Source organism: Brachionichthys hirsutus, chromosome 15 (assembly GCF_040956055.1).
Source record: "Brachionichthys hirsutus isolate HB-005 chromosome 15, CSIRO-AGI_Bhir_v1, whole genome shotgun sequence".
Taxonomy (NCBI): Eukaryota; Metazoa; Chordata; class Actinopteri; order Lophiiformes; family Brachionichthyidae; genus Brachionichthys; species Brachionichthys hirsutus.
In genome coordinates, this window is record NC_090911.1 from 8939068 (window position 1) to 8965087 (window position 26020).

At 43.9% G+C, this 26020-nt stretch overlaps 5 protein-coding genes across 5 annotated transcripts; 2 read left to right on the forward strand and 3 right to left on the reverse strand.

The window, feature by feature from the left end:
* The first annotated feature begins 881 nt into the window (after positions 1–881).
* ppm1la (protein phosphatase, Mg2+/Mn2+ dependent, 1La) lies at positions 882–4567 on the forward strand. The gene is made up of 4 exons (XM_068749135.1): positions 882–1281; positions 3543–3717; positions 3836–3997; positions 4212–4567. Exons 1-4 carry the CDS (start codon positions 883–885, stop codon positions 4565–4567), a joined length of 1092 nt encoding a protein of 363 aa, XP_068605236.1. The 5' UTR covers position 882.
* Positions 4568–6331: 1764 nt separating this feature from the next.
* arl14 (ADP-ribosylation factor-like 14) lies at positions 6332–8683 on the forward strand. Its single transcript, XM_068748742.1, has one exon. The coding sequence runs from the start codon at positions 7983–7985 to the stop codon at positions 8586–8588; it is 606 nt and encodes a 201-aa protein (XP_068604843.1). The 5' UTR covers positions 6332–7982; the 3' UTR covers positions 8589–8683.
* Positions 8684–11221: 2538 nt separating this feature from the next.
* On the reverse strand, positions 11222–13489 carry LOC137904700 (zona pellucida sperm-binding protein 3-like). Its single transcript, XM_068748904.1, has 8 exons — positions 13097–13489; positions 12882–12997; positions 12646–12749; positions 12356–12533; positions 12122–12239; positions 11947–12032; positions 11554–11810; positions 11222–11313 (listed from the first exon to the last, which is right to left on the reverse strand). The coding sequence occupies exons 1-8, from the start codon at positions 13487–13489 to the stop codon at positions 11222–11224; spliced, it is 1344 nt and encodes a 447-aa protein (XP_068605005.1).
* Positions 13490–14657: 1168 nt separating this feature from the next.
* Positions 14658–16552, reverse strand: LOC137904701 (interleukin-12 subunit alpha-like). The gene is made up of 7 exons (XM_068748905.1): positions 16534–16552; positions 16293–16444; positions 16117–16203; positions 15964–16005; positions 15174–15290; positions 14904–14948; positions 14658–14783 (listed from the first exon to the last, which is right to left on the reverse strand). The coding sequence occupies exons 1-7, from the start codon at positions 16550–16552 to the stop codon at positions 14658–14660; spliced, it is 588 nt and encodes a 195-aa protein (XP_068605006.1).
* A 1570-nt stretch (positions 16553–18122) lies between these two features.
* LOC137904702 (schwannomin-interacting protein 1-like) lies at positions 18123–23669 on the reverse strand. Its single transcript, XM_068748906.1, has 7 exons — positions 23640–23669; positions 22128–22237; positions 19423–19540; positions 19100–19306; positions 18536–18659; positions 18284–18377; positions 18123–18174 (listed from the first exon to the last, which is right to left on the reverse strand). Exons 1-7 carry the CDS (start codon positions 23667–23669, stop codon positions 18123–18125), a joined length of 735 nt encoding a protein of 244 aa, XP_068605007.1.
* Positions 23670–26020: the final 2351 nt, after the last annotated feature.

Sequence of the window (26020 nt, forward strand, 5' to 3'; positions counted from 1 at the left end):
CCAGATGACACACCAAGGTAGAGCAATGCTGAATGCATCCAGATGATCGAGAGAAAGGAAAAAAGTCAAATGATTACTGAGATACAATATATAACATCATTATTTCAGTTCAAATCAGAACAATGAATTTACAATAATAAAAACTTTATTTGAATATAGTTTATTTTTACTATACCGTAAATAGGTAGATATCCAAGCTGTGGTATTCTACAGAGCCACTCGGGGGCAGTGTTTAGTCAATGCAATGACCGGGCTCCGGTCAATGAAACAACGTCACAAGTTCACAACCTCTTGACTGTTTACAAAAAGGGATGCAACTTCCGTTATGGACTTTCAAAGTAAAGTTCTCACAAAATATTTATTGGCGGCCTATCCGTTACGCCTAGAGCTTTTTTGCTTTTTTGCTTTGATTTACTGAGCTAACCGTAGTTCATTTCCTGTTTTCTGTTAGCTTCAGCAGTTTTGACGCAGCTCAAAATGGAGCGGTGCGTGTGAAAACGTAATGCAAAAAATAAAGTGACCATTAATCCGCGCGGAAATACGCGCCCCACTCGTTTTCCTGCGGGCTTAACTCCCACCGGCGTGGGTCTCAACCCTTAAACATCCGGTACCCAACAATGGGATGTGGAAGATCGGCTCGACTCGGAGAGTCCTCTTGCAGCCGAGGATAAGACGACTTGGAGCCGAATGGACTGACTTCTTCCCGGGCCGGTTTCTGGGCATCCAGCCTCGATCGTAGAGTAGAAGACGGAAGAAGAGACATTTAAGACATTTCATCGCTTATCGATTGCGTCATAGCTCCCGCTGAACGGATGGAGTGAATTGTGCAAAAAATCAAAAACAAACGGGAGAGATAAATAGACCGCAGTCTGATTGCGTGTGATGGTCGGAGACACAATGACGCTCTTGTCTCTTCTGGGTCGGATCATGCGCTATTTTCTCCTCAGGCCTGAGACGCTGTTCCTGCTGTGCATCAGCCTGGCGCTGTGGAGCTACTTCTTCCACACGGACGAGGTGAAAACCATCGTCAAGTCCAGCCGCGATGCGGTGAAGATGGTGAAAGGGAAAGTGGCCGAGATGATGCAGAACGACCGGCTGGGGGGCCTCAGCGTCCTGGACGCGGAGTTCTCCAAAACCTGGGAGTTCAAGAACGACAACGTCGCCGTTTACTCCATACAGGGGAGGCGAGATCACATGGAGGACCGCTTCGAGGCGCTCACCGACGTCACCAACAGGAGCCACCCGTCCATATTCGGCATATTCGACGGCCACGGCGGAGAGGTAGGCTGCGGGGGGGTGGGCTGTGTGTGTGTGTGTGTGTGTATGGGGGGGGGGGGGGCGCGGTATTTTCACAATGAGCTTATCAGAACAGACGCACTGGTGCACAAATGCGCAGCACTGCCCCCCCCCCCCCCATTCTTTTGTATCAGCGCCTCCTCCTTCCAGATGTCAATCAATGAGTTTGATTCTGACTCACAAAGAAGTGTGTGTGTGTGTGTGTGTCTTTCCTCCAATGCATGCGTGTCTGGTCAAAGGTCAGCGGTTTCTCATGACTGGCTTCGGACCACATGTCCCAGAACACCATCTGTCATGCTCAGCCATGATAAGAACCTGATAACAACAAATTTTGAAACTCCTTTGACTGCAATGTTAACAAAATTAATTCGGGACCGTGATGATCCAGAATCCAGGATCTCTTCTGGATTATCACCAAAATGTGATAATCTGTTCCTGGAAATGCCATCAATATCTGTCAGTAACATTTTGGGTTATGTTGCTTACAGCTAGGCAGACAGACAGATAAACAAAACGCCTGAGATCACATACACCCCCCCCCCCCCCCCCCCCATCTTGGCGGAGGGAATAAAGCAAAGCTGCCAAACCAAATACGTGCAGATAGAGCGGGTTCTCTCTGGTGGTGCAGTCTGCTCCAGTTTAGGAAAATATGCATGCAGAGAATGGCAACAAAAAAATAAATAAATCCAGTGAGTTACGACCCAGAATTACTGAAGTCAGCACAAACTGATCTTTTAGAATGATTTATGGAGCCTGTTTTCCGTCGAAACAGGAAGTCCAGGCAGGCTGTCAACACTGCTTTGCTGAAAATGAAATAAAAACAGAATTCATAGTCCTATTCTGACATCGAGAGAGATCCACAATGCATCTTAGATTTACGTTTAATAAAGTCTAGTTGCTCGTTAATTCCCCGGATGTTTTCAGACGTTCACGACACAAATGGGGAATTTACACTTGAAAAGCTCTTTCCCCGATAAAGGCGCACCGAGTGCCTCTCTATTCAATTAAACGAATGAGTGAGTGCACTTGTGTCCAGTAAATTGGGAAAGGGAGGGGGGGGGGGGGGCACAAGAAGAGGCATTCTCACTCAGGCGATCATTAGCGGCATTGTAACCTGATCTTGATTACCGCGTTGATGGATGCAGAAAAGCTATAGCAGGAGAGGCTTTTGTGGCGCACGTTCAGAAACCCGGGTTTGTCTCCCCTCGGGTTTATCTCCTCATCTTTGGAGGGAGGGGCTGCTCAATAATTCAGCACAGATCACCTGCTGGAACAAAGCGAGCGGCCCTCTAAATGAGAGACGGACCGAACCTTACTGCCTGGCAGCAACAGAGACTCTAATGGCGTTTGGCCTCAGACAATAAAGCACGCATATAAGGGTTCGCCATATGGTGAGCTCCATATAAGGGTGCCTTTGACTGTTGTTTTTTTTTGGGGGGGTGGGGGGTGCCTGCAACCTGTATATTTTATTTTAGCCCTGTTTTAATCTCCCCCATCCCCTGAGGGAATCTCTTTAGGATCTTTTTGTTTCACCGTGTTCTCCAGCTGGTGTCCTCCTGGCTGGAATAATGCTGACGAAGCAATAAACCCTGCAGGGTCTGAAATGAGGAGCTGAAAAGATGCACGGATGGGAGGATTGTCCGTTAGTCTGCTGGCAGGACAGGGCCATGGTGGAAAGAAAGGCAAAACTTCAAAATGTTCCATTTTAGGAGGTGATAGACAAAAAACAAAAATGGAGGTTATGTTTTTGACTTTGTTTGTTTGTTTGCTTGTTAGTGGGATTATACAAAAACTGCTGGATGGATCTTGGGGCTTGGTCTAACATATATACCATTAAATTTTGAAAGTGATCTGGATACAAAAGAATAATATCCGGATTTTCCCATTTACTTTGGCTTAAAAAAAATATACATTTAATTCACTCACAAAAAAAATCACAGTCATAAAGGGGATTCACTTTTCCTTTTCATGCTTTGGTGTATAAAGGTATCGAGAACAGTTTCTAACCTTTTGATGGTGATCCTGATTCCCATCTGGATCCAGGAATGTATAAATATATGACTGGGTTGTTTTTTAAATTTAAACGTTAACTTTTTTGTGCCTTGCCAGATGTTTGCGCTCTCTGAGTGCTTTTTCTAGTTTTGCATGATGCTACCAGATGCTGAATAATAGCGATTCATCGAACGTCATCTAACCCCTCCCTGTGTGTTTCCTCGCCTCCCTATACCTCTCGCCTCTCCCTACAGGCTGCAGCCGACTACGTGAAGGCCCACCTGCCGGAGGCCCTGAAGCAGCAGCTGCAGGCCTTTGAGAAAGAGAAAAGAGAGAGTGCTCTGTCTTACGCCAGCATCCTCGAGCAGCGCATCCTGTCTGTGGATCGTGAGATGCTGGACAAGCTCTCTGCAAACCACGATGAAGCAGGTGAGGAGCAGAGCAGCATTTTGCGAGTACCTGTTGTGGTTTCGTTTCGATTGCGTCATTTAAGCTGGAACCGCTTTACAGCTACTTCCTATTTTTCCCCATCCGATGTTCCGAACAGGAACCACGTGTCTGGTAGCTCTGCTGTCCGATAGAGAACTCACGGTGGCAAACGTCGGCGACTCTCGCGGCGTGCTGTGCGACAAAGACGGGAACGCCGTAGCACTGTCGCACGACCACAAACCGTATCAGCTCAAAGAGCGCAAAAGGATCAAGAGGGCAGGTACGCAGCCAGGGAAACCGTCCCGCGATATAACGCGCATGCGTCACGCCGGCGGAGGTTTTGTAGACCATCTGTTGGATACTGGTGAATGTTGTCCTCAAATCAATTCAGTGTTTCAGAGTTTAGTTCAAGTCGTAGTTTCCGTGGCTTTGAAACACTTTTACTCGTCGACAAATCATCAGACTGAACCTTGTATTTCTTTCTTTGCTTTTAGGAGGCTTCATCAGTTTTAACGGATCCTGGAGAGTCCAGGGAATCCTGGCCATGTCCCGCTCTCTAGGGGACTACCCGCTGAAGAACCTCAATGTAGTAATCCCTGATCCTGATATCATGACCTTTGACATGGACAAACTGCAGCCAGAGTTCATGATCCTGGCGTCTGATGGCCTTTGGGACGCTTTCAGCAACGAGGAGGCGGTCCGTTTTGTCCGCGAACGTCTGGATGAGCCTCACTTTGGCGCCAAGAGCATTGTCCTCCAATCTTTCTACCGCGGATGTCCCGACAACATCACCGTCATGGTCGTAAAGTTCAAAAGTGGGGCTGGGGGGAGTAGCAAAGCCGGGGAGTAGGTTTCTGACGAAGATGACGACATTTACACACAACACAGTTCTCATAACCATCCGCCATCTTCGTAATGTTAACAGTAAAAAAAAAACTAAAACAAAAGCGCCAGTGGAAACATGAAACATGGGATAATCTCTGAACCAGTTTAAACCAGTGCCTACTCAAGAATTACTCTGCAACCGCAGGAATGTACTGAAAATATCTGTGTGAAGAACTCCACCCTGCTTGCAGCATTTTGGTGCTGCTCTCATGCACCTGATGTGACATTTGGGGCTCTGATTGTCCAATCAGAGGGACTGGAGTTCATTCAAGTATTAAGTAGAAAACCCACGTTGGAATGTTACAGAGAATGACTAACTGGTTGTTTTAAGGATCTTTGTATTGAAGTTACAGTCGCCAACAAGCTACATGATGAACTTTAAACCAATAAGGGAGCAGGAGGGCGGGTTCCTCAGGTTACCCAGTGAGTCATGATAGGGCGGTTCTGAGAAATGAGCATCAACTTATTTCCTCATTGTGTAAATAAGGGTTTAGTAGTGATATCGTTGAAAATGCTACATTTTACATCCAAGTGTGTTGAAATATGCAGCAGCGAGTTACACACACACACACGCACGCACGCACACACACACACACAGTGATGAAGACAATGCACCTTTTTAGATGTTAATTGTTTGGAATGGTAGATTCTTTCTTTTTTTTTAATCAGCCATTGCACACTCTGTTCGTCCTCTTTGGGTTTTAGCAAACTGCATGTCGAGCCTGATTTAAGGCGTAGTGGTTAGTGCTTGGTCTGACTCCACCGTGGGACCTGACGCCTCTCTCTCTCTGGCTTCCACGGTCCAAAGTGCATCCATGACGTCCACACGACAGGAGGTGCAACCGCCCCACGGTCCTCTGCTGCTATATATGAGAAATGAGGAGATGGACACAGCATGTACTACACACAAGCTGAGTGCTGGTAGCCATGGTAACATGGCACAACCTGCCAGGCGGAACTTACAGTAAACATGATTTACTACTGTTTGGAGTTCGGCCGCTTTTATTTCATCCGTGACGGAAACCGTTTATTGAATTGTTTACCTGATGCCTTATTTATTGTTACATTTTTGGATGTGTCTGGCAGATTTACCAAATGTTTTTGTTATTTTTGTTCTTCTATACATGAAGTTTTAAATAAATTGGCCATTACTTCGATTTGAGAAGAAGTCCATTGTTCACATGTGGATTTAAAAACAAAATGTATGTAAACTATATCTATTAAAGATCCCTTTCTCCTGAAATGCTCGCACTTTATTTCCCCACACGCTGGTTTCACGCTGGTTTCTTTTTGGCGCATTACGCACATGCATACTCTGTTCAAGGGCAAATCAAGAATAGATGCAGGAGGAGATGGAAGCAATGGGAACATCTCCTGGGGGTTTGACACACTTCTGAGACTATGGCTGGGAGAAGAACGCGTGACGTCCCCTGGGTGTTTGGGATGCCATAACTCTGCAAGGCTGCCCAATCCCCCCCCCCCCCCCAAACCAGCCTTTCACGCATGGGACAGCTCGGAAGTGCTAAACGATGACGGCCTTTACCAGGTGGAGCGACTCAGAATAGCTCTTACTGCCACTCATCTAAACGCTTCAAGCCAAGTCGAGACATTTACGCGTGCGCGTAGCACGCACGCACTTGGCTGCGTCACTCTTACGGGAAATATTTGCCTTTTGAAATAGCACTTTATAAGCCAGACAACATGCGCCGACAGCACAAGTTGTCCCGAAACAACAACGAAGTGACCTGCACTATTTCTTTTTTTTGCTTTTTAACTTCATTCTTTTTGACTCTAATAAAAAAATAATAATGGGACAACATGGCTCAAAGCCCGCAGCAGAAGAAGAACGGATGACTTATTCCCACCATGGCGCCGGTGAGGTGAACATTTGCAAGAAAACGGAACACAGTCCCAAGAAGAGGACGTGCTGCGTTCACGCTTCCACGCGAGCAGCGGAGAAACCAGCAGCAGCGCCCGATTCTTCGCTTCCACGCCGCCGTGGCACGGAAGGGCTGGTGTATGTCATGGATGATCCAACCGGTGGCGTGTGGGTGAAGCCGGGGGACAAATGGACAAGATCCTGACAAAAATGAAACACTTGTGTCTTCGGAATGCAGTAAACAATGCGCCTGGACGCATTGTGCGTGTGTGTCCTTCGTCTACTTTTTGACGGGATGCCGCCGCGGAGACGCGCCCGCGTGTTGAGCCGAGATGTGGTTTCTAAAAGCGCTCAACTTAACCCGGGACTGATCATTGCGATTTATTGATTTAGTCGATATGAGACATCCAAAGACAATGTCAGACCTATGCGGGAGCAAATGTGTGAGAGGAAGGCGGAGGCGCACCGAGGTAATGCGCTTTCTTTATAGAAACATTGACTCGGTCCCAATCCGACGTGAATCTGAGCTGCACCATGCCTGTGTTCGGTAACTATGACCACACCTCATCGTGTTTTAATGTTCAGAACAATGTGGAGTAGCTTTAAAAAAAAAAAAAAAAAAAAACGCTTTTAGGAGGCATGAACCCCTCTGCTATTTTTGGCCTGGCTTGTAAACAAACTGTACTTTGGCCACCGCGTCGAGATAAGCAGCAGCATCTATAACTTTTATGTTTCCTTCCCATCTGTTTTACTGCATACATTTTTTTTTAAATTCGTTGAATCTGTATGAGTGAAGTTACCTAAATGTTTGATGCAGCCCGGAAGGTCAAAGGTGATCTTCGCCTCGAAGTACTTCATATTAAAATATAAATAAGTGAAGGCAGCTACAACAGAATGTCCACGCGGGACCCATGGGCCTCACAGAATGGTGTCCCACTGGGGGGCTGAGCAGGGGCTGGTGGGAATGTTTTTGATGAGTGACTTTTGTAAAAAAAAAAAAAGAAGAAGTTTTTTTATGTATTTATTTCATACGACGCTCATGGTTTGGCAAACTGTGTTTCTTTCTTTGGCATGGTGCATTTCGGACATGACACCTTCTGTTATTTCCATTTTCGCTGGCCATCTATAGTTTTGCGGAACCACAATGTCATTAAGATTAAACATTGGATTTCAGAAGAATGGATTACTTTCCTGCGTTCTTCCGACTTTGACTTAAAGTGTGAAAAATAATTTGGGGCAATCCCGAATGTTGTGAATTCATAAAACGGGTAAAAAAAAAAAATACTGGTCTCTTTACGCTATACATTTCCATGCCTTGGTGTATTCATTGGGTAGATAAACACGAAATATTGGCACAAACTTTGCCCTGTGTTTGTGAAACCTTATCAGTAAAACCGCCAGCATGGAGTTAATGGCTGATGTATTAAACCCCAGGAAATGCGCTGAACAAACACCTCAAAGGAGTACTGTATGCACTTGATCTGATAGTCGTTATATCAGCATGGGACTGCACGGATCTAAGCAACCAGAGGCCCAAGTCCTTATTCTGGGGCTCGACAAAGCAGGAAAATCCACTCTCCTCTATAAACTGAGACACGATGCGTGCGTCAGCACCGTGCCCACCATTGGTTTTAACGTGGAAATGCTCGAGGCGAGAAAGAAAAGCGTCAATTTCATCTTGACCTTGTGGGATATTGGCGGCCAGGCAAAGATGCGTGCGCATTGGAAGAGTTTCCACCAGGATGCAGCAGCTGTTGTGTTCGTCGTGGACAGCTCGGAAAAGGAGCGTCTGGAGGAGGCGCGTAAGGAGCTGGAGAACACGCTGAGGAGTGAGCAGCTGCGGGGCCTTCCGCTCATTATCCTCGCCAACAAACAGGACGTGGATGGCGCATTGACTGCGACCGAAATCAGCGACACGTTTAACCTGAAGAAGATCTGCTCGACTCGGGATTGGTTCATCCAGCCGTGTTCCGCGAAAACGGGATTCGGAGTGCAGGAGGCGCTCAAACGATTGGTCCAGCTGGTCAAACTGCCGTCAGACACCGCGACGGTGAAAGACAGCATCAAGGAAACGGTGCACAACCTCGCAGCGAGCAGCAGACGTTAACGTTTATTTATATGAAATCGGTCTGTTATTTCAAACAAACAAGGTGTATTTGGGATAAGAATGAAATGACTATTTAATTTAATAAAGATCTGATCTTGCGCTCAATTGCATGTCTCTCATTTAAACAGAAGCCCAACCTTCAGATTCCTGCAGGGAAGGGTGAGAGGATCGATTAGTTGTTGTGTTATGGATGCCACAGGAAACACATCAAACCAATATGTCTACACATGTGATTAAATCGCATATAAAAGAAAAAAAAAACACTGTACAAATTACGTGTCGCATATCCTGCTGTTTAAAGAATTGCCACACGCAGTCCCGGGTTTTTAACATTTAACCCCAGGCCTAAAGGCACCAGCGAGACAATATCAGTCACAAAGTAACAAAATGAAACGCAAAGCCTATCCGGTAAACCTCCTTCCATCACAGTTTGACGCAGCCAGTTGAACATTTTAACATGTCTTTTTGCAGTAAATGGAATAAAGCACTACTAAACAAAACGTGCCTTATTGTCAAATGCAGCCGCGCGCACTGGGACACATTTAACAGATGGAGTAACATCCGTTACAGTTACACGGAGGTCAAATCCGGACTGCTGCAGATGAGAGAATAACACAATCCTTGATGTCGGTTAATGCTGAACTCTAGTGAAGATCCAATTCATCCAACCGGCGTCTTGTCTGTCATGTAGTTTGTCCGATGTTGAAATCAGGATGTCCGCCTCTCGCTTCCCGCACCGTTTCCTCGTATGTCGGCAGGCGTTTGCACTCTTCATAAGAGGGCAGCTGAGCGGCGGCAGCGGCAGCGGCATCCAGGGTGCTGTCCGGGGTACTGCTCCCCACGAGCGGCTCTTGCGACGTGGTGACTGTGGGGTGTCCGTTGCCCGGCGGGGTGAGATGCCTGGCTCTGGCGCACAGGACTCGCTGAACGAGGTATCCCACCGCGAAGAGAAGCAGCATGATGAGCACTCCGGAAAGTTTCCGAGTGACCATGGCGATGTTGTAGTACGTTCGGTCCGTAAAATGCCGGCAACACGTAACGGCAGTGGTGTCGTTTCCCTGCGCGCAACAGACCTGTTCATCCCGGCAAATCTGCTGTCCGCAGCGACGGATGGAATAAACGGCGCGCACAAGAAAGGAAACGCCGATCACCGCCAGCGCTGGGGACTTACAGAAAAACATTGGTGCTGCAATGAAAATGGCGATTCAGCTGAAAAAAAAAAAGGTGCAGGCGCGCTTTAACGCTCGTGGATGATGTGAAATACGCGCTTGTTGAAAGGCCGATACGCAGCCATCATCGCATTCCCAGGAGACATAGTGTCTACATCATTCCACGAATAATCACAGCAATAGATCCACGAACACAGAGCGGAACGCGTCCCTGCCGTATTCCAAGGAAGGAGGCTTTAACCTCCCGGAGTGTGTGTCCACTGAGCCCCTGATTTATTATGCACTTAGTGGGGAATTGATATGGCGCAGCAAATCGTAAACACCGTCTTATTCATGCGACACGAAAGTAAACAGGCGCCAGAAAAAAAAAATCGATCAGTCGTTGTCTGAGGCTCGGAGAAATGAGCAACGACTGGCCGTGAAGGTGGAAGAGGACACAGAGAGAATGGAGCGTGGGCAGCACTTCACAAGAGCCACTGGGAATAAGGAACGGGCGGGGCGCTGTCCGAGGTGCTGAAGCTACTAATCCCAAACACTCGGCTGGCAAGAACACAAAGATTTTCCATTTCCATTATCCGCTCCCGTGCATTAAGACATCAAGTCAGGGTTAAAAGGCTGGTCGGCGTGCATTTAGATGCTGCAGGAAATGCAAAGCGCTGCTCCTGGCAACATGGATTTCCGCTGTAAGTGCAGCAGCGGAACTCGTATTCAACAGGCATCCGAAAAGAATCCCCTTCGTTGAAAGCATCCTAACAGAAACGGTGAGAGTCGTGTCCGTGACTAGGTTTATATAATTTACAGTAAAATAAGCCATTACTCAATGGACCTTTTTTTTTTTTTTTTTTACTGGCTGTGGCAAGCAAAAACAGAATTTTATATTGCGCCATATTGATTAGCGTGATTCATCAATAATGTGAATACAAGGTAAATAGCTTGTGGGCAGTAATGGAGGGAAGTGCTCCCTAAGAGCACGTCTGCTTTTCTCCACAGTTTACAATCGATTCTATTACGTCAGCTGAATCATTACAGTGGATGTGGAAAGCATGCGCCGTTGTGTGTTTGTGTAAACTCACACAAACACACAACGCATCATTCTGATATCCAATTCTGGTTGCTTGGGCCCAATGACAGGGCTCCAAACCCAATGCTAACTAATTTGCTACATGGAAAGACAAATGGAGCTCTTAGCAAAGAGCTGCTGGATGGTGAATTCTGGAAAGATCAGATATCAAACAATGGAGATGGTTGTGAAGCCGATGCATTTCTGGTGGGAACAGAAGTAACAGAAAAAGGTTTTAGACAGAGGAACAAAACACAAGTACTCGAAAAAATGTAATATCTGTAGAGAGTTTAGAGTCAATTTCACAAAGATGGTATTTGCAATGACATGATTCATCTCCTCATTCACTGGTTAAATCTCTCCGTGCCCGTTTGTCCCGTAGGCGAGTAATGCCTTCCAAAGTCTCAGCCGGTCCCGTTCTTTGGTGCCGTTGTGGAATCTGCCTGCCTTTTGTCGGATCGCAGAATGATAATGGGTCCCAGGTGGATAGCTCGCCCTGCAAAAACAAAACAGTCTCATTAGGAAATGTGAAGTGAAGTCACATCAACTGATTTGTTGTATAATTCACAATCGCTGACTTTCTTTTTTTTTTTTTTAAACATTAAGACATTAAAACACTCAGATTTCACAGTTTAAGATATGTGGGAAAACATTTAAACTGCACGCTATGCATACAGTTTATAACATTAGACAAACGGATCTTTTTAAAAAAAGAACAAACTTAAGTTGTACTCACCTACTCCTCTTTTCACCAGTCCAGCAGAGGATTGGTGAAATTGGTTGTGTTGGTTCTGGTGCACTATTGGACGAAAACGGTCGTACGTGGCTGGTTGTTGTGGTCCAATCTGGGGTAAAGTCTCTGGGGGTGGTATTGACAGCCACGCTCGGGGGTTGCTCATAGCAACGGGGGGTTCAGAGGACAGATGCTCATCGTTGCGATGGGAGAGATCACAAGTTTCACATGCCGGGTCGTTCCCATCAATGGATCGCCACCTGGATAAAGAAGGAATTCAGAACAAGGGGAGAACACTCTGTATATAAAAATCAGCATGTTTCCTAGAAGGAAAGACATTTTCAGAGATAAAACCTTTTCTGGTTATTAAAACAAAATGCTGCATCTTTAGAATACCTGTTCTCAATTAAAGAGCAGGCCCTGTCCTGAGGGCGCACGGGTAAAATGACAGGAACAGCCTTCAGGAAGCAGGATACAAGGACCTGTGAGGGAGCTCGGAGTCAAATGCAACCAAGTTTTGGGTCTTTATAGACCCTTAAACAGAAAAACAAAAACAAGTCGAGGAACAAACCCGATCGCTGGATTCCTCGTAGAACCTGAAGGCATCAAGCTGAAACCTGAGCTTATGCTCCTCCGCCCTCGGAAGGAAGCGGGAGCTGGAGTTAGTCAGGACTGCGTCGGCAAAACATCTGTGGAGGCAGCAAAGCAGAACAAAGGAGGAGGCTGTAGAAACTCCAGGGTAAGCAGAGATGAAGTACAATCATTTTGCTGTTGCCGCAGATTGAAGTCGGTTTACAGAGCTCACCCATGATTCCGAATGAAGCTGTAGCTCTTTGGAGCCTGTGCAACAGGGGTTGCTGTGGCAACGCAGCGGTCAACATAGACTCGCAGGGGCATGTGGCTTCGAACGACAGCAGACACTTCAAGATGAACGGGGTCACCCAGGAAATAGGAATAAGAGCCCCTCTTGAATTGCCAATTATCTGTGTGTGTGTGTGTGTGTTTTGGGGGGGGGGGGGTAAGGCAAGAACGCCAAACATTCAATGACAAAAAGATGCACGATGACAAGAATATGGTTATCAATCCTTTAAATACCAGCCATGAGTTTCATATTGAAATCTATCTGGCCCTCTGCTGAGGCCAGGGACACAGACGGATCCCACGTGGGACGCACGGAAGTGGCGTTCACACGGTACCTCCTGAAAGACAGCAGGAAATGACATAAATGTCAGGATTACATTACAAAGATATTTAAATAAAAGAAGGAAATTAATAATGAAGCCAGACAGAGGGCTCCAACAGCAACAATCCACCATGATAAAATGCAGGACCTTTCATAATGGCATACAATTGAAGTTTCTGCTCCATCCAGCCTGAGCAAACCATCAGATGAAGGCTGAGGGGCGTAGACCAGGACGTTGGAATAGGTGATCGTCTCTTTTGTTGACTGAAAGGGACAACGCGGATCTGACAGTACGTACCATCGACATATCTTCGTAATTGTAAAATGGGTTTCCCATAAAACAAACTCCATATAAAAGCTTACAGAGCGTTCCGTTCCACAGTCCACCAGGTCGGCCCGGATGGTGAACTCCACCTCTGCCGAGGCCGCTGCCCTGCACGGACTCCCCTCGCTCGCCGATTCTAAGCCCAACCGAAGATGTCTCCCGTCCACACGGAGGCCTCGGTCAAACATATCGGCCTGCACCACGACCTCCATGGAGTCCGGGTGACAGTTGACCACGACAGGTCGAGGCCGCCCGCTGAGCGCAGCGTTTTGTCCCCGTTCGTGCGTCAACGGAGGCTGGAAGTCGCCTCCGGCTCGGCTTGGGGTGTGGGGCTTTGTCTGACCGTAAACTAGCCGGCATTTAGCGTGAGAGCTCAGTGAAATAAGGACAATGATCCACCAACAGCACGCTGCAGCACGGCTACGGCCCATTCTTGTCTTTCCCGACGCGTTTGGACGGGAGTGGCCGATGTCCCACGACCTCTGAACATATCATCGCACCTGTGCGTAATTAACGGTTATTTAAACTTCACGAACACACCTGGGATTGGTTATTTATTATAACCCTTTTTATATTTATCTTAAAGATATATATATATATATATATATATATATAAACCTTAACCCATGTCATTAATAAAAGATCAAACAGAACACGGTACCAGGATGGGAGTTTGGTAAATCTGTAGATGCTAAAAGATAAATGTTCCTCTAGGTAGCGCTACGAGCGCAAAAAATGTGTTCAGGCTCCTGTCACGTATCAATGGATAATAAAATAATGTTAATAGTCCACATTGTGACAATAAAAGCTAACGGAATAAAAAAGCAGCAGAGCTTTGCAAAGCTGATCTGGATTTTTCTTTCATGCAAGGGAGAGCCTGGGAGGAAGTTACATTAGGACGTTTCCTTGGTCAATAAAATCATCAATAAAATTTAGTATAAGAGTTGCTAAACCGAGTATCTTTCAGAAAAAAAGGTATAATACCCATCAGAGAATTATGTAAATAAGGTGTAAAATCCATTAGAAGCGGGGGTTTTAATATAATTACAGCTTTCCCCTTGAACTATTTTGTGTTCCTCCACTTCTGAAACTAAACGTCTTCTTTTGGTGTGGATAGAGTGGATCGGAACATAAAAGCAAAGTGTGGAATGTTATTTTTTTCCCCTTTTCCCTGAACACTGTGAGATCTTTTTGTCAGTGGCTCGGGTAAGCGCGGCCCTGAATCGTCCTTCTTGTTATCACACAGTCCAGATAAGTAATATACAGTAATATACGGTGTCCCAAAATCACTTGGAAAAACAGCAAATAACTTACTGATGAATCAACAGGATATCTGCAGGAAAAAATATTTATTTGTAGATTCCTACAAACAAGGGAATACCATAGCAATAAATAGATTCAATAAATATTCTAGAATAAAATAATGTTATCTGTAAATAGACTTTATAAATAAGTACTTAAAGACATCATTTTGATGTCAAATATAAGTCGTACAATTAAATAAAAATGAGTGTTTTGAACTCAATTATTTGAATGCAGCATGAACTGGTCGCATAGTTTGTAGAGTTGTAACGTTTGAAGCGATCAAACTACTGCAGCCTATTTAGTGTGTTCACCAGAGTTCATGTATGCGAGGACTCTGTTGAGCGTGATGGCGCGGACCTGGAAACCCTTGAACATTTTGCAGAGGCTCAGTCTGTCATTGTAGGTCCTGTCTGCAGAAGCCTTAAATAGAAACAAAATAATAATTATTACCAGTTTAACACAAACAGGCTGCTCTTCCATGAGTTAAAAAAAAACCCCACAAGGCTGTGTGGAATCGTTGAGCATGAAGAGATCTCTCACCTGGTCCATGGACAGGTCGGTCGGCAGAGGCATTGCAAAGCACCCCTGTGAAAGGAAAATGACTCATCTGAAGCATTTTTGCACAACATATAGATTTTGATCTAATGCAATAAAAGTTCAAGCAATTAAACTATATCAAAAAGTAGTCAGAAGAGTTTTTGACCTCACATCCCTAACATTTGAAGCATCATATGCTAGCAGTGGTAGCACTGATGCTAAAGCAATGAAACAACAATGGAGGTAAGTAATGCAGGTTGTAACATGAGTTACCTCCATGAGTTCTCTGAGGCTGCACAGAATAGATCTAAAACTGTCAGGATCTAGCTGAGCAGCTAGAAATCGGTAGTAGTAACTCAAATCCTCCCTGATGTTCTTCAGGCACGACTCCTAAATGGAGAAACAGAAAAGGTAAATGGAAATATAGAACATATATTCATATAAAAAAAGGGTCAGAGGGACCTGTTCCCAATGTGTGCAAAAAAATTATAATCATGATGCAATGCAGACATTTTCAACCTTATTACTAAAAGCTAATTTTTAGTTGAATATGCAAAAGAACACATTTTCAATCAGTGCACATATATTACATGCTGTAAGAGGTATTACGGTAAACGGAGGGTAGTAAAAGTTTTGGGATTGCAGGCAAATATAATACAATAATTTAAAAGTTGTCCTTCAGATTGGTTCAAAGCATTTAACCATTATCTTTGATGAAAATCTTATTCCATTTATGTTTGCTGAAGTCAGGCATGACTTATTCCACAGAATAAACCCCAAAATAAGTATTGTTCCGGTAAATGTGATCTTACAGAGGCCGAAGGCAAATACTGAACATCTTTGCTCTTAAATATGCGGCTAGTAGTTTCGAAAAATGTAACTTGTCTGAAGTATTTTTGTTTGTATGCATGTTTTTTCTTGTTGTATTGTTTTAAATTATATTTGTGGCCCATTTTTATATTTGGCTTGTACATTTTAAAATAAATAATTTCATAAGATCTGAATGTACAAATTATGGAAATAAAACAATTTTAGAAAGGATAATCTTTTCAGTATGACCTACCTTATTAAATTGTGACATAATGACTCCGGCGCATGTCAACCCCTGTTGGACAAAGACAATTTGAAGTAACCCAGCATAGTATATAATGTTTGATTAGGTTGTCAAACTTTAAATAGCTCCATATATATATGAGCTTTTCTTTTCTTTTTTTACCTTTGGTGCACACACAGATGGCGTCTCGGTTTCCATGTTGAGATCAACTCCCTGCTTCTCGCAGTTGATTCCACTGAACAAGTCTTTCTAAGATGTGCAAAGCAATTTGTTCACAGTTAAATATTACAGAGAGATTAACAACGGGCGTGGAAACATCTTTTGTTTTGCAGGATTACCCGTGAGAGTGTGTTGGTGATGTTCTGTAGAAGTGTGTGCGCATGTAAAACACAGGAGTTTGTCACCCGTCCTTCATCCGTCACTGGTAAAGACTGGCTGGCCTGCCACAGAGGACCGGTCACCAGTATGAGCAGCAGTGCAGGAGAGACGTCTGGAAAAAGGAAAACAGAAAAATACATTTTGAATGCTCATTGTCAGACGACTCGCAAAGCTTTTTCTTTCAGAGCCATTTCTACTCACAGCGCTTGAAGACCAGCATCTTGGATGAGACTCTTGACTTTGGTGTGACTGACATTAACCAGATTTCCATAAGGGTTTTATACACACGAGGAGACAGGGGATTCCTCCCATGCCACAACACACTGTTGATATTTAACTATGAATTGAAAGTGCACTCTTAAGTTTGTGTGAATGGTTTCCCTGTATCATGATGCTTTGGTGAAACTGGAATTAACACAAGCACTGATGAGTAATGGATCTTGACGTATGCAGGCTACTGTTCAAATAGGCCATACTGAAAGCTTCATGTTCTGAATGACTTCCAAGTCAACAAATATTTGTTTTTTGTTTTTTTTTTGGTTGTATTGATGAATATGAGATATTCATTTTTAATGTGCACAGGCATCAATTGGCTTCAACATGCAGTAAATATATATTTGGGACTGAATTAAATGCTTGTGTACTTTGGGTTTTGTGGTAAATTACGTTGGTGCACACACAAATGAATTCTAACCAAAACCATCCCACGGTAAACAGAAGTCGCACATTGAAAACATTTATTACAGGGTTTTTTCTCCTCTCCATTACAATCATTATACAATGACATTCATAACAGGTGAGTGAAAACAGTCAGACATGTTCTCCATCCTTTAATAAAATGGCTAACATTTATAAACAGAACATCACATCTGTCAATCTTTGGAAGAAATTAAATATGTTTAGGTTCTAAATTAGTAGTATTTGTTTTAAATCTTTATATATATATATATATATAACCTTTTTTTTAAGGTTTAATAAATTGAGCATAACAAAAAATATCTTTGCATACCGTTCTGAACATGCCAATTGTTGCACGTTCTATCCTGAATGAATTTGTCAGAACACATAGCTTGTCATTTCGTCAACACAGAGTGGATAAAGGCATTGACAAATTTACTAAATTTGTCAGAATAAAGTCATATATGTTTTCTAATAAAATTCTTATCATGTGCAGCCGCTGTGTTTAATCCCAACAAGAGCCTCTGTGAAGCTGCTGCAGCACTTAAACACCGATGCTAAGCTGCAAATTAACACAGAGTGATGATCATTTTATGTTGCAACAGACCAGATAGCAGACATTTGATGTTATCAAACAGAGAGGACTGTGCTCTGTGAGAAGAGGAGAAAGATGAACAGGTGATCAAGTCTGCAAAACAACTGGTCCATTCTCTTTATTTTTGTAGACAATATAAAGACCTTTAAAAGATGTTTTGCTCAGTCAGACCTGGGGTTAACAAGGCATGCAGGATTTTCTCCTACACACACACACACACACACACACACACACAAGTGCGCTGTGCAAAATGGTGAAAAAGTAAATCCGGACTGGGAATTAAATTGAGAGGATTCCCCTAATTCTATTAAATCTGACACGATGAGAAGCCTGCACAAACTCAGCTGTATCCATACAGAAAGCAGTGATGACTCGTCTCCATTTTTAAATGCCGGGTCCTGTGTTTTCATACATGATGAATGTGCCTGTTAATATTAATGTACAGCGTTTTAACTCCAACACAGATGAAGATTCCAAACAGGGACAGTCCTCACAGATGGACGCACACGTTCGAGGTTTATTTTGAAACAGCCTTTTCTGTCTGATGCCGCTGATGGATGTGAGCGTGCCTGTCACAATAAAAGACAAGGAATGTGTTAATGCCAGCAGAGACCGCAGGGCTCATTAAACGGACGGCAAATTTACTGTAGATAAAAGATTGAAGAGAGGGCGGTTAACCTGGTGAGGTCTTCTATGTCCACCAGCATGGCGTCCTGCTCCACATGCAGCTCATCTCTCAACAGCAGCAACTGGACCAGCTCCTCATTTAGACCTGGGTTTAAGTGCAGAAAGAGAATTTAGGAGCCTGATTTGTGGAAAACGTGGTTAGAAAGTACCAGTTTACAAAGGCTAATATTCAGGCCAATATTGTTGACGCACATTTGACACTCGTCGAGATGTTCGTGTCACAGGCGTGTGCAACGCACTCACTCTGAATCTGTGCGTGCAAGTCATTCGTGATGACTTGCAGCTGTCCGAGATTCATGTCCCTCATGTCCCCTCGCCTCAGATTCCGCTTCATCAAACCCTCGCTGATGTGGGGCAGATGGGGAAGCTGCACATGTTAACACATACAAATGGGGGGGGGGGGGGTGAATTATTGCACATTGAGATGGACTCGAAATGAGCATTGCAGTATCAAGCTTTTTTTGGTCTTGCACATAAATTACTTATTGGATTATCACGAAGGCCGAGGCCCGTCTCAGATTGAGCCATTTAATTTTGGCGTAGAGCCAGACATAAGTGATTTTTTTCCTCTTTAACATTGAGAGATACTGAGGGTAATTCTGATGATGCATATGCCTTGCTGGAACTTGGACTAAGCTTTAATTTAATTAAACAGGACTGTTGGGCCTTGGTGAAGGAATATGCTCTTGAGCACCCTTCTAGTTTGTGTTTTGCTGGATTTATTGTAGTATAGGACAAGACAAAGTTTTAAGTCCTTGTATTAAGGACAAATCTTTTGACCCGTGTCTCTCTCTCTCACTGACTAACCAGGTCAGCCACAGGCGAACGTCTGTGCTGTTGGATTTGCCTCTCCACCTCCACCTGCATGCGTGCCATGGGTCGAGCCAGAGCCAGCGCCACCTGGGCCTCCTCCTGCAGCCTCCTTTGCACCCGCCAGAACCCGCTGCAGTCATCTAAAGGGTCCGAGTCCTCCTCTGCCGTGTCTCGGTCTGACAATGAAGAGCTCTGCTTGCTCTGGAGAGGAAGTGGTGAGAGTGATGTCATGACGCAACAGCCACTGTGGGTGAGAGCAATGGGACGTGACAGAAAGAGACACAGAGCATCCAAGGAAACACAAAAAAAGTACACACCACAGGTGACAGCGGTGTGTCCAGACTAGTTTCTGTCCTGGAGTCTTCTGCATCACTGTCTTTGTCACTGCTGCTGTCATTCACGAAACACACCTGAAGGTTCACCCCACTCTGCAGTCTGATAAGAAAAAACCCACAAAGAGTGGTCAACATGAGGCAGGGTGCTGGAAATGTCTCCTCGCAGAATGAAACCTGTGGAAATAAAATGGGAAAATACTGATTGTAAACGTAATTACAGCCAGAAAAAAAAAAAAAAAAGTAATTTAAATTTGAAAAACACAGCATGTATGACTTGGTTTGAATGGAAGGCTTTATATTTATACTAAGAAGACATTTAACGTGTAATTGATCTCACATGAGAATGAACGAAGCTGAAATCGTAAAGCCAGGAAATATTTGAACACTGGTTTCAAACCTTTGCACTGTTCTAAAAAATGAATCAAACATGACACGAGCGTTGTCGATTGTAATTTCAGCAAAAAAAAGCAAAACAATCAGCAGAAAGTTGACCAGAATTCTGTGTGTTTGTTTTTTTATACAAGATTCTTCACCCTGAATGAAACCCTGCTTTTTTGTTTCCATGCTAATGCTGATTTTTATTTTAAATTGTCACTCCTGTTTAACAAACATTTGCTATTAACATAAAAGACCCCCCCTCAATGAGCACATATATAGATAGGATAATTGACGGGAAAAAATAACTTTTAGTCATAATACAACAACAATGATTGGTTTATGTAAAATAATGTCGGAATGAATATTTGTTAAGTTAAACACATAAAATGCTTTTAATACTTAATACTTTAAGTATGATGTTTGTTTCATTTGAGCTCAATTAAAGGAATCCTAATGTCAAAAATCACATGTGATGATTCCATGGGTTGTTTCAACCTTGTGGCAACGGTTTGGGGGGGAAAGTTTCCCTGTCAGTCAACATCAGTGCTGAACCTAAACTCATTAACACTCTCGATGATAAGCGGGAGCAAACCCAGAACCGTGTGGAAAAGCTTCCTCAAAGAATGGAATCTAACAGTTTCCATCAGGCAGGAACAAGATTTAATGAAACAACGAAAGCCGCATGAAAAAACACCAGGTCCTGTTGCAAGCTGCTTGCAAGCAGCTTTCCAAAAGCCCAAAGCACCCTTCATTCATCCATTTACGGTACTGGACTACAACACAAGTGAAAGAAGACATCAACCAAGGAACATCCATTCAAAACAATTGCCAATGTTTCTCATGGAATTTCCACCCAGATCAAACCCTAGTACCCAAACCCTGTACACCTTTACCTCCACTGGTGATCAACATTAACAGCTCCGGTATCACTTCTCTTTTGGACAACAGACAGAAATGCACTTCCTTAAAACAGGAGCCCATTGCATCGTTTCATCTAAACGACACCTCTGCTGTCATATAAAAGGAAGGACGGTCATGTTGTAGCTGCAGCTGCTTTGGTTAACCGTACTGTCAGACGTAACGCAACTTATTACGCAGTGCCCATGGATGTGGGTACGCAAAATGTCCACTTTGCAACTTCATGGGAAATTTGCTCCACTTGGATTTCATTATGTCAGAGCTGGGGTGTCATTGTTGTAGCCATGAAGCCCTAAAGACAAATGACAAAGAGGTACCAGTAGAAGTGCAAAGACTAAAACAATGGCGCAAGTAAAGATTCATTCTATGGGGATAACGTGCATATATTTTAAGGCCATTAAGTAAGATAAAATGTGCAGAGACAATATGAAAAATGTTATAGCCCATTTACATTTAATGCTATTTTGTTACAGTTAATGGTTCAGCTTAAACTCGAATCACTTATGTATGCCACCGTCTTGTCTGACTCATGCTAGGCTTTACTCGGTTCCCATCTCAGCTTCTCACGCAGTAGAGGCTAACCACTGCCCCACCTCCTCAGAACGTACGGGTATAGTCTTTTAATATTGGAGTTTCTGTGAGCTGCTGGCCATGATGAATTTGCTACAGTTTGGAAATGACAATTCCCTTTAACTGGCTGCCAACTGCATTTTTGTGGTTTTCAAAGGAATCATTTCTTTTTTGCGTGCATGCCTCATTCGCCGTCTCCAAATCTGAGACAACACGCACTAACATAAATAAATAAAGATAACCATTACATGAATGACGTGCACTGGATTTTATTTGCCCATGGACAGCACTTTCTATTCTATTCTATTCACTTCTGATGACGGCTTCTCATAATCTGACATTTCTTATAGAAAGAAAGCTGAGAATTTTTTTGGTGTATCAAAGAAAAAAAGACATATTATTGGTATTACACATGCAGACTCAGTCAATACAGGCTGATATTACTGTGATATTGGTGTTTGATTGAAAGGTATTTACTGTGAGTGTGTGGTCAAAATATGAATGTTCCTTAATTTGCTCCCCACTTATATAAAATAAGTCTGATTTATATATAAACATCTAGTTAAATCTCTATTCAGGCATTAAATGGAATAAAAATGTTTGCCATCAATAAATAACGAGTTAAATCTAGGTTGCATCTCTGTCTCCCAGAAATCAACCAAATATATATATATATTTTTATATACTGGTATATATTTTGAGAGAACGTCAGAAGATGTAATGTGGGAGCTGAAGCACCAAAACATCAGCGTGGACCTTCAAAAGGCTTCATTGATCAAAGCGCAACCCACTCAAGTCAAACACAGTGGATCCAAACCCACCGGGAGGATGGGCCATTCTTGCTGCAGCTGGTGTAGATGACTGGCTCGTCGTCATAGAAACTGCCAAGGGCAAGCTTCTGCCTGATGGACTCTCTCTCATTCCTCTGGGCCTGCCAAAGAAGGGAGAGAAACATACAAGCGTGCGAAGAACATCAATAAAAGTACGGCTTGAGCTGTAGTTCCATCTGTGGTGGATTAACTGAGGGATACACTGAGAGAAGGTCACATCAAGATGGATGGTTAAATTAAAAGAGGGGAATGAAAGGAGAAGAGAAGAAACAGGAACTAAGGAGGAGGGACAAATATGGATTCATGTGGTGGAAGGTGGATGGACTGTTGCAGCACAGTGAAGTCCAGTTTCCTGCTTTTTACAGGTTAATATTATAGTCTGTAAACTCAGACATGACATTATAGCATAATCTTCACATTTAATCCATTCTTTGATCTTCTCTCTACCAAAAATGTATAGAGTACAATAAATGCGACCCCATTTTGTTGTGTAATCAGCTGACCCAAAAACATCACATTTGAATATTAAAAGCTTTTCTTTCTGCATAATGAGCAGACATTTCCTCAAATGAACATTTCTAGGTCATTTGAGTTCCATTGTTTCTGGTGCATGAAATCCAAAGTCTTGAAAATCACATTATCTTTGTCTTTAAATGAACAACAACAACAAAAGGATGAGAACGTTTCATGATATTTCTTATTTTGGAATCTTGGCGATCTTGACAGACACACACACACACACACACACACACACACGATAACTGCCAAATTTATGGATGTTGCTTGCATGCGTCAGCGCTGTCTCTCAAAATAACTTGAAAACCGTCCCGACACCAACACCCTTTATTTCTTTCTTTTTTTTGTGACAAGGTACGACGTGAAAGCATAAATCACAGCTCACTGCCTTCATTCTTCTTGTGTGCATCCACGTCAGACGGCTGGTTGTGTTCGTCACCAGCAGACTGTCTCTGCACTAGAGCCGCCTTAATGATCTGATTGATCGATTAGGTGATCCACAGAATATGTTCAGATTCTCAATTTTAAGAATGTACTATTTTGATATAATTTCTGATGGCAAACAAAGAGATTTTGGATTTTGAACTGATGACTGGGTCAAATAACCATTGTGAAGACATTACTTGAGAATAGAATACGACGAGAGTTATTTGTCATTTCGCTGCCTGAAAAATGGACAAACTAATTGTTGAAATAACTGGAGGAGTGACAGATAATTGAAATACTATAAACGAGACAATGTACAGCAAATGAGCCTCGTGGTAACCGACGCAGAATAATTTCATATATGAAAAAGGAACAAAGCGTATGTGTGTGAGAGACAAACAGGTTGAGATCACACATGAACACACCCACACCACCTTACAACCACACATCCATTATGGCTGATTCATCGGCAGCAGCACTACCGAGATGGGTCTGACTGACTGGTGTGGCGAACGCGACACCCTAACTGTCACCGACTCATGCAAACACAGATCCACACACCTGGTAAATGCGTTTCTCCTGGTGCACCATCGTATTCAAACAGCCGCCCTGCTCCTCTCTACACTGCAGTGAAGCCAGACCCAGGACACCCTCTCATATACTGCAGCTCCGTGAAGTAGAGGGAGGGAGAGAGGAGAGGGAGCAGAGAGGGAAGGTGGATAGACGGCAAGGAAAGGGGGGATGTGGGATGTAAGCAGAGAAGGAGAGAGAAATACAGGAAGGGAGGGGGAGAGCTGTTCAGCACAACTGCTCTCCTGATCCGCTATCTGCAACTCCATCTTTTTTTTTTTTTACATGTTTTTTCCCTCCCTGGCTTCTCTTCATCTTACCCTTAAAGAAACGAAAGGATTAAATAACTGTTAGAAATCTGCATCCTGATAAGGACGCCGGCTAGGTTTAAAATCGTACGATTGGTTGCATCAGCAGTGGGCTGAAAAGGCCACGCTAAATATAGACAGATAAAGGAGGCCAAAAGCAGAATCATTAAAGAAGCTGATCAATAACAGTGCCATAATTAAATGCGAACGTTTTGGATAAATGCAAACGTCATGGTTTCTGCATTTGTTAATTATTTGGCCCAAAGCAGAGCAGTGATCCCCCCCCTCAATGGTACGCTCTCACATCACAGATCTACGTGTGATGAGCCGTGAAAGTCTAGGAAGCACAGGGTTCACATGCAAAACAGAACTAAAAATACACACTCGCTGTGTCATGCTGCGGTAATGGACTGACTAAACTGCATAATGTTGTTGAGTCATCTTTCAGCCATCATCGGAATCAGAGGCCAAGATATCCTTTATCCTGTTCACGTTTCTCTATTGAAATCAGATACTGTATATGGACGGCCTCAGATGGCAGGGCTTCAATTAAAATATACTTAAAAAAAGAATCTATGTGTTTGTAAGTAGAATTTTATTATGCTTAGAAATATGTTCTGAAGGAAAAAAAACATACGTGTGCTGAATCTCTTTCTCGTCCTGTCTACCCCCGCCCAGAGCCAGCCCTTTTCGTCTTGTGATTAACTATAGAGAATGGACACATCCACATCTACAACAAGCTGAACAATCAGAGATTGCAGACCCTCGCCTCCAAGTGCCCTATCTCGCAATGTTAAAGAACCCTTTAAAAAAATCTAGAACCTGGATCCAGATCCGGCTCAACGCCATTCTCGGGGAGGACCGAGCCACGGACAGAACCTTGCTTGTGTAAAAAGTCCAAGTCGGTTGGGTTACTAGTTTTTGAGTTATGCGAGCGGACAGACAGACAAACAGAGACCCAATTGCAATACCCTCGCCTCCCCCTCGGCGAGAGTAACAAATGTTAATACACGGTCATTAGTACACAGAGAATGAAAACAATGAGGCAGTCATTCATGTCTTGCATTGTGTGACGATGGAGGGAGATCATCCGATAGCTTTAAGGGGAACACAAGGAGGCAAAGACAGAAAACCTACATCTTTATGCGGCAAATGCACCATATGTCTCCCATTCATGTTTGATTTGTCCATCCAGTGCGGACTACCCTTATTTCGCTGCCTTTGGTTTGTCTATCAAAGAACACACCTATGCACATTAGGTGTAACAAATGGCTTCCCTTCCGCCTCATGCTCAACCCCTTCACCAACTCCAGGTCTGTAAAGTAGTTCGTCTAATCCTAGAGGCATTTGACCGGACTACAAATCTCAATAGCACCCCCCCCCCCCCCCCCCACACACACCCAATTCTTATGGTTCAGCTTTAGGATTAAGACAACAGGACAGCTGCTTATGTATATTGAATCATTTATTAGAACCATTTCTTCAGGCTACAAGGAATCAAGTGCCAAGAGGATGCTGATGTGGCAAAAATGGAATTGGGTAAACCACTCGCTGGGAGTCCAGTGCTCGAGGGACTTCGGTTCTCTCAGCTGGTGCAGTTGCAATGGTGGCAGTTGTTGGCTTAGTTGCTTCTGGCTCCTGTGGTTCGAGTGGATGGGCAGGGTGAACATAGGGAGGCAGAGGAAAGCCGTATGGTGGGACCTCTGGTTGCTGATGCGCAGCCAGGGGATTAGAGTCGGCTGGCAGAGCGAATGGGAAGTGCCAGGGAAAAGGTTGGTAATGCGGGAAAGGAAGCGCAGCTGGCTTTTCAGTTGTGGGTACTGGCGCAATGACTGGAGGAGCTGCTGAAGCAACTGGTAGGTCTGCATGAAAATAGGGGAAACCTGGGGGGAAGGGGACTTGATAAATTGGACGGTCTGGTTTCCTTGCAGGTGCTGCTGTTGGTGCAGGTACCGGCTGAGGCGCCTGAAAGTAGGGAGGGTAGGGAAAGGGGTATTGCGGAATTGGAGGACTGTCTGGTTCCTTTGCAGGTGCATCTACTGGCAGAGGCACCGTGAAGTAGGG

Bases quoted from the DNA above. Each gene is read 5' to 3' on its own strand.
- ppm1la (XM_068749135.1), top strand. From the start codon at position 883: ATGGTCGGAGACACAATGACGCTCTTGTCTCTTCTGGGTCGGATCATG. The intron at 1,282-3,542 runs GTAGGCTGCGGG...CTCTCCCTACAG, and splicing joins TCGACGGCCACGGCGGAGAG to GCTGCAGCCGACTACGTGAA. The intron at 3,998-4,211 runs GTACGCAGCCAG...CTTTGCTTTTAG, and splicing joins CAAAAGGATCAAGAGGGCAG to GAGGCTTCATCAGTTTTAAC.
- arl14 (XM_068748742.1), top strand. From the start codon at position 7,983: ATGGGACTGCACGGATCTAAGCAACCAGAGGCCCAAGTCCTTATTCTG.
- LOC137904700 (XM_068748904.1), bottom strand. From the start codon at position 13,489: ATGGGCCGTAGCCGTGCTGCAGCGTGCTGTTGGTGGATCATTGTCCTT. The intron at 12,998-13,096 runs GTAAGCTTTTAT...TGTCCCTTTCAG, and splicing joins ACTGTGGAACGGAACGCTCT to TCAACAAAAGAGACGATCAC. The intron at 12,033-12,121 runs GTTTGTTCCTCG...GCTCCCTCACAG, and splicing joins ACGAGGAATCCAGCGATCGG to GTCCTTGTATCCTGCTTCCT.
- LOC137904701 (XM_068748905.1), bottom strand. The intron at 15,291-15,963 runs GTAGGTCATACT...TTCTCCATTTAG, and splicing joins TTATGTCACAATTTAATAAG to GAGTCGTGCCTGAAGAACAT. The intron at 14,949-15,173 runs GTAACTCATGTT...TTCCTTTCACAG, and splicing joins GCCTCAGAGAACTCATGGAG to GGGTGCTTTGCAATGCCTCT.
- LOC137904702 (XM_068748906.1), bottom strand. From the start codon at position 23,669: ATGGTGCACCAGGAGAAACGCATTTACCAG. The intron at 18,378-18,535 runs GTGAGTGCGTTG...ACTTAAACCCAG, and splicing joins CTTGCACGCACAGATTCAGA to GTCTAAATGAGGAGCTGGTC. The intron at 18,175-18,283 runs GTTAACCGCCCT...TTATTGTGACAG, and splicing joins GACATAGAAGACCTCACCAG to GCACGCTCACATCCATCAGC.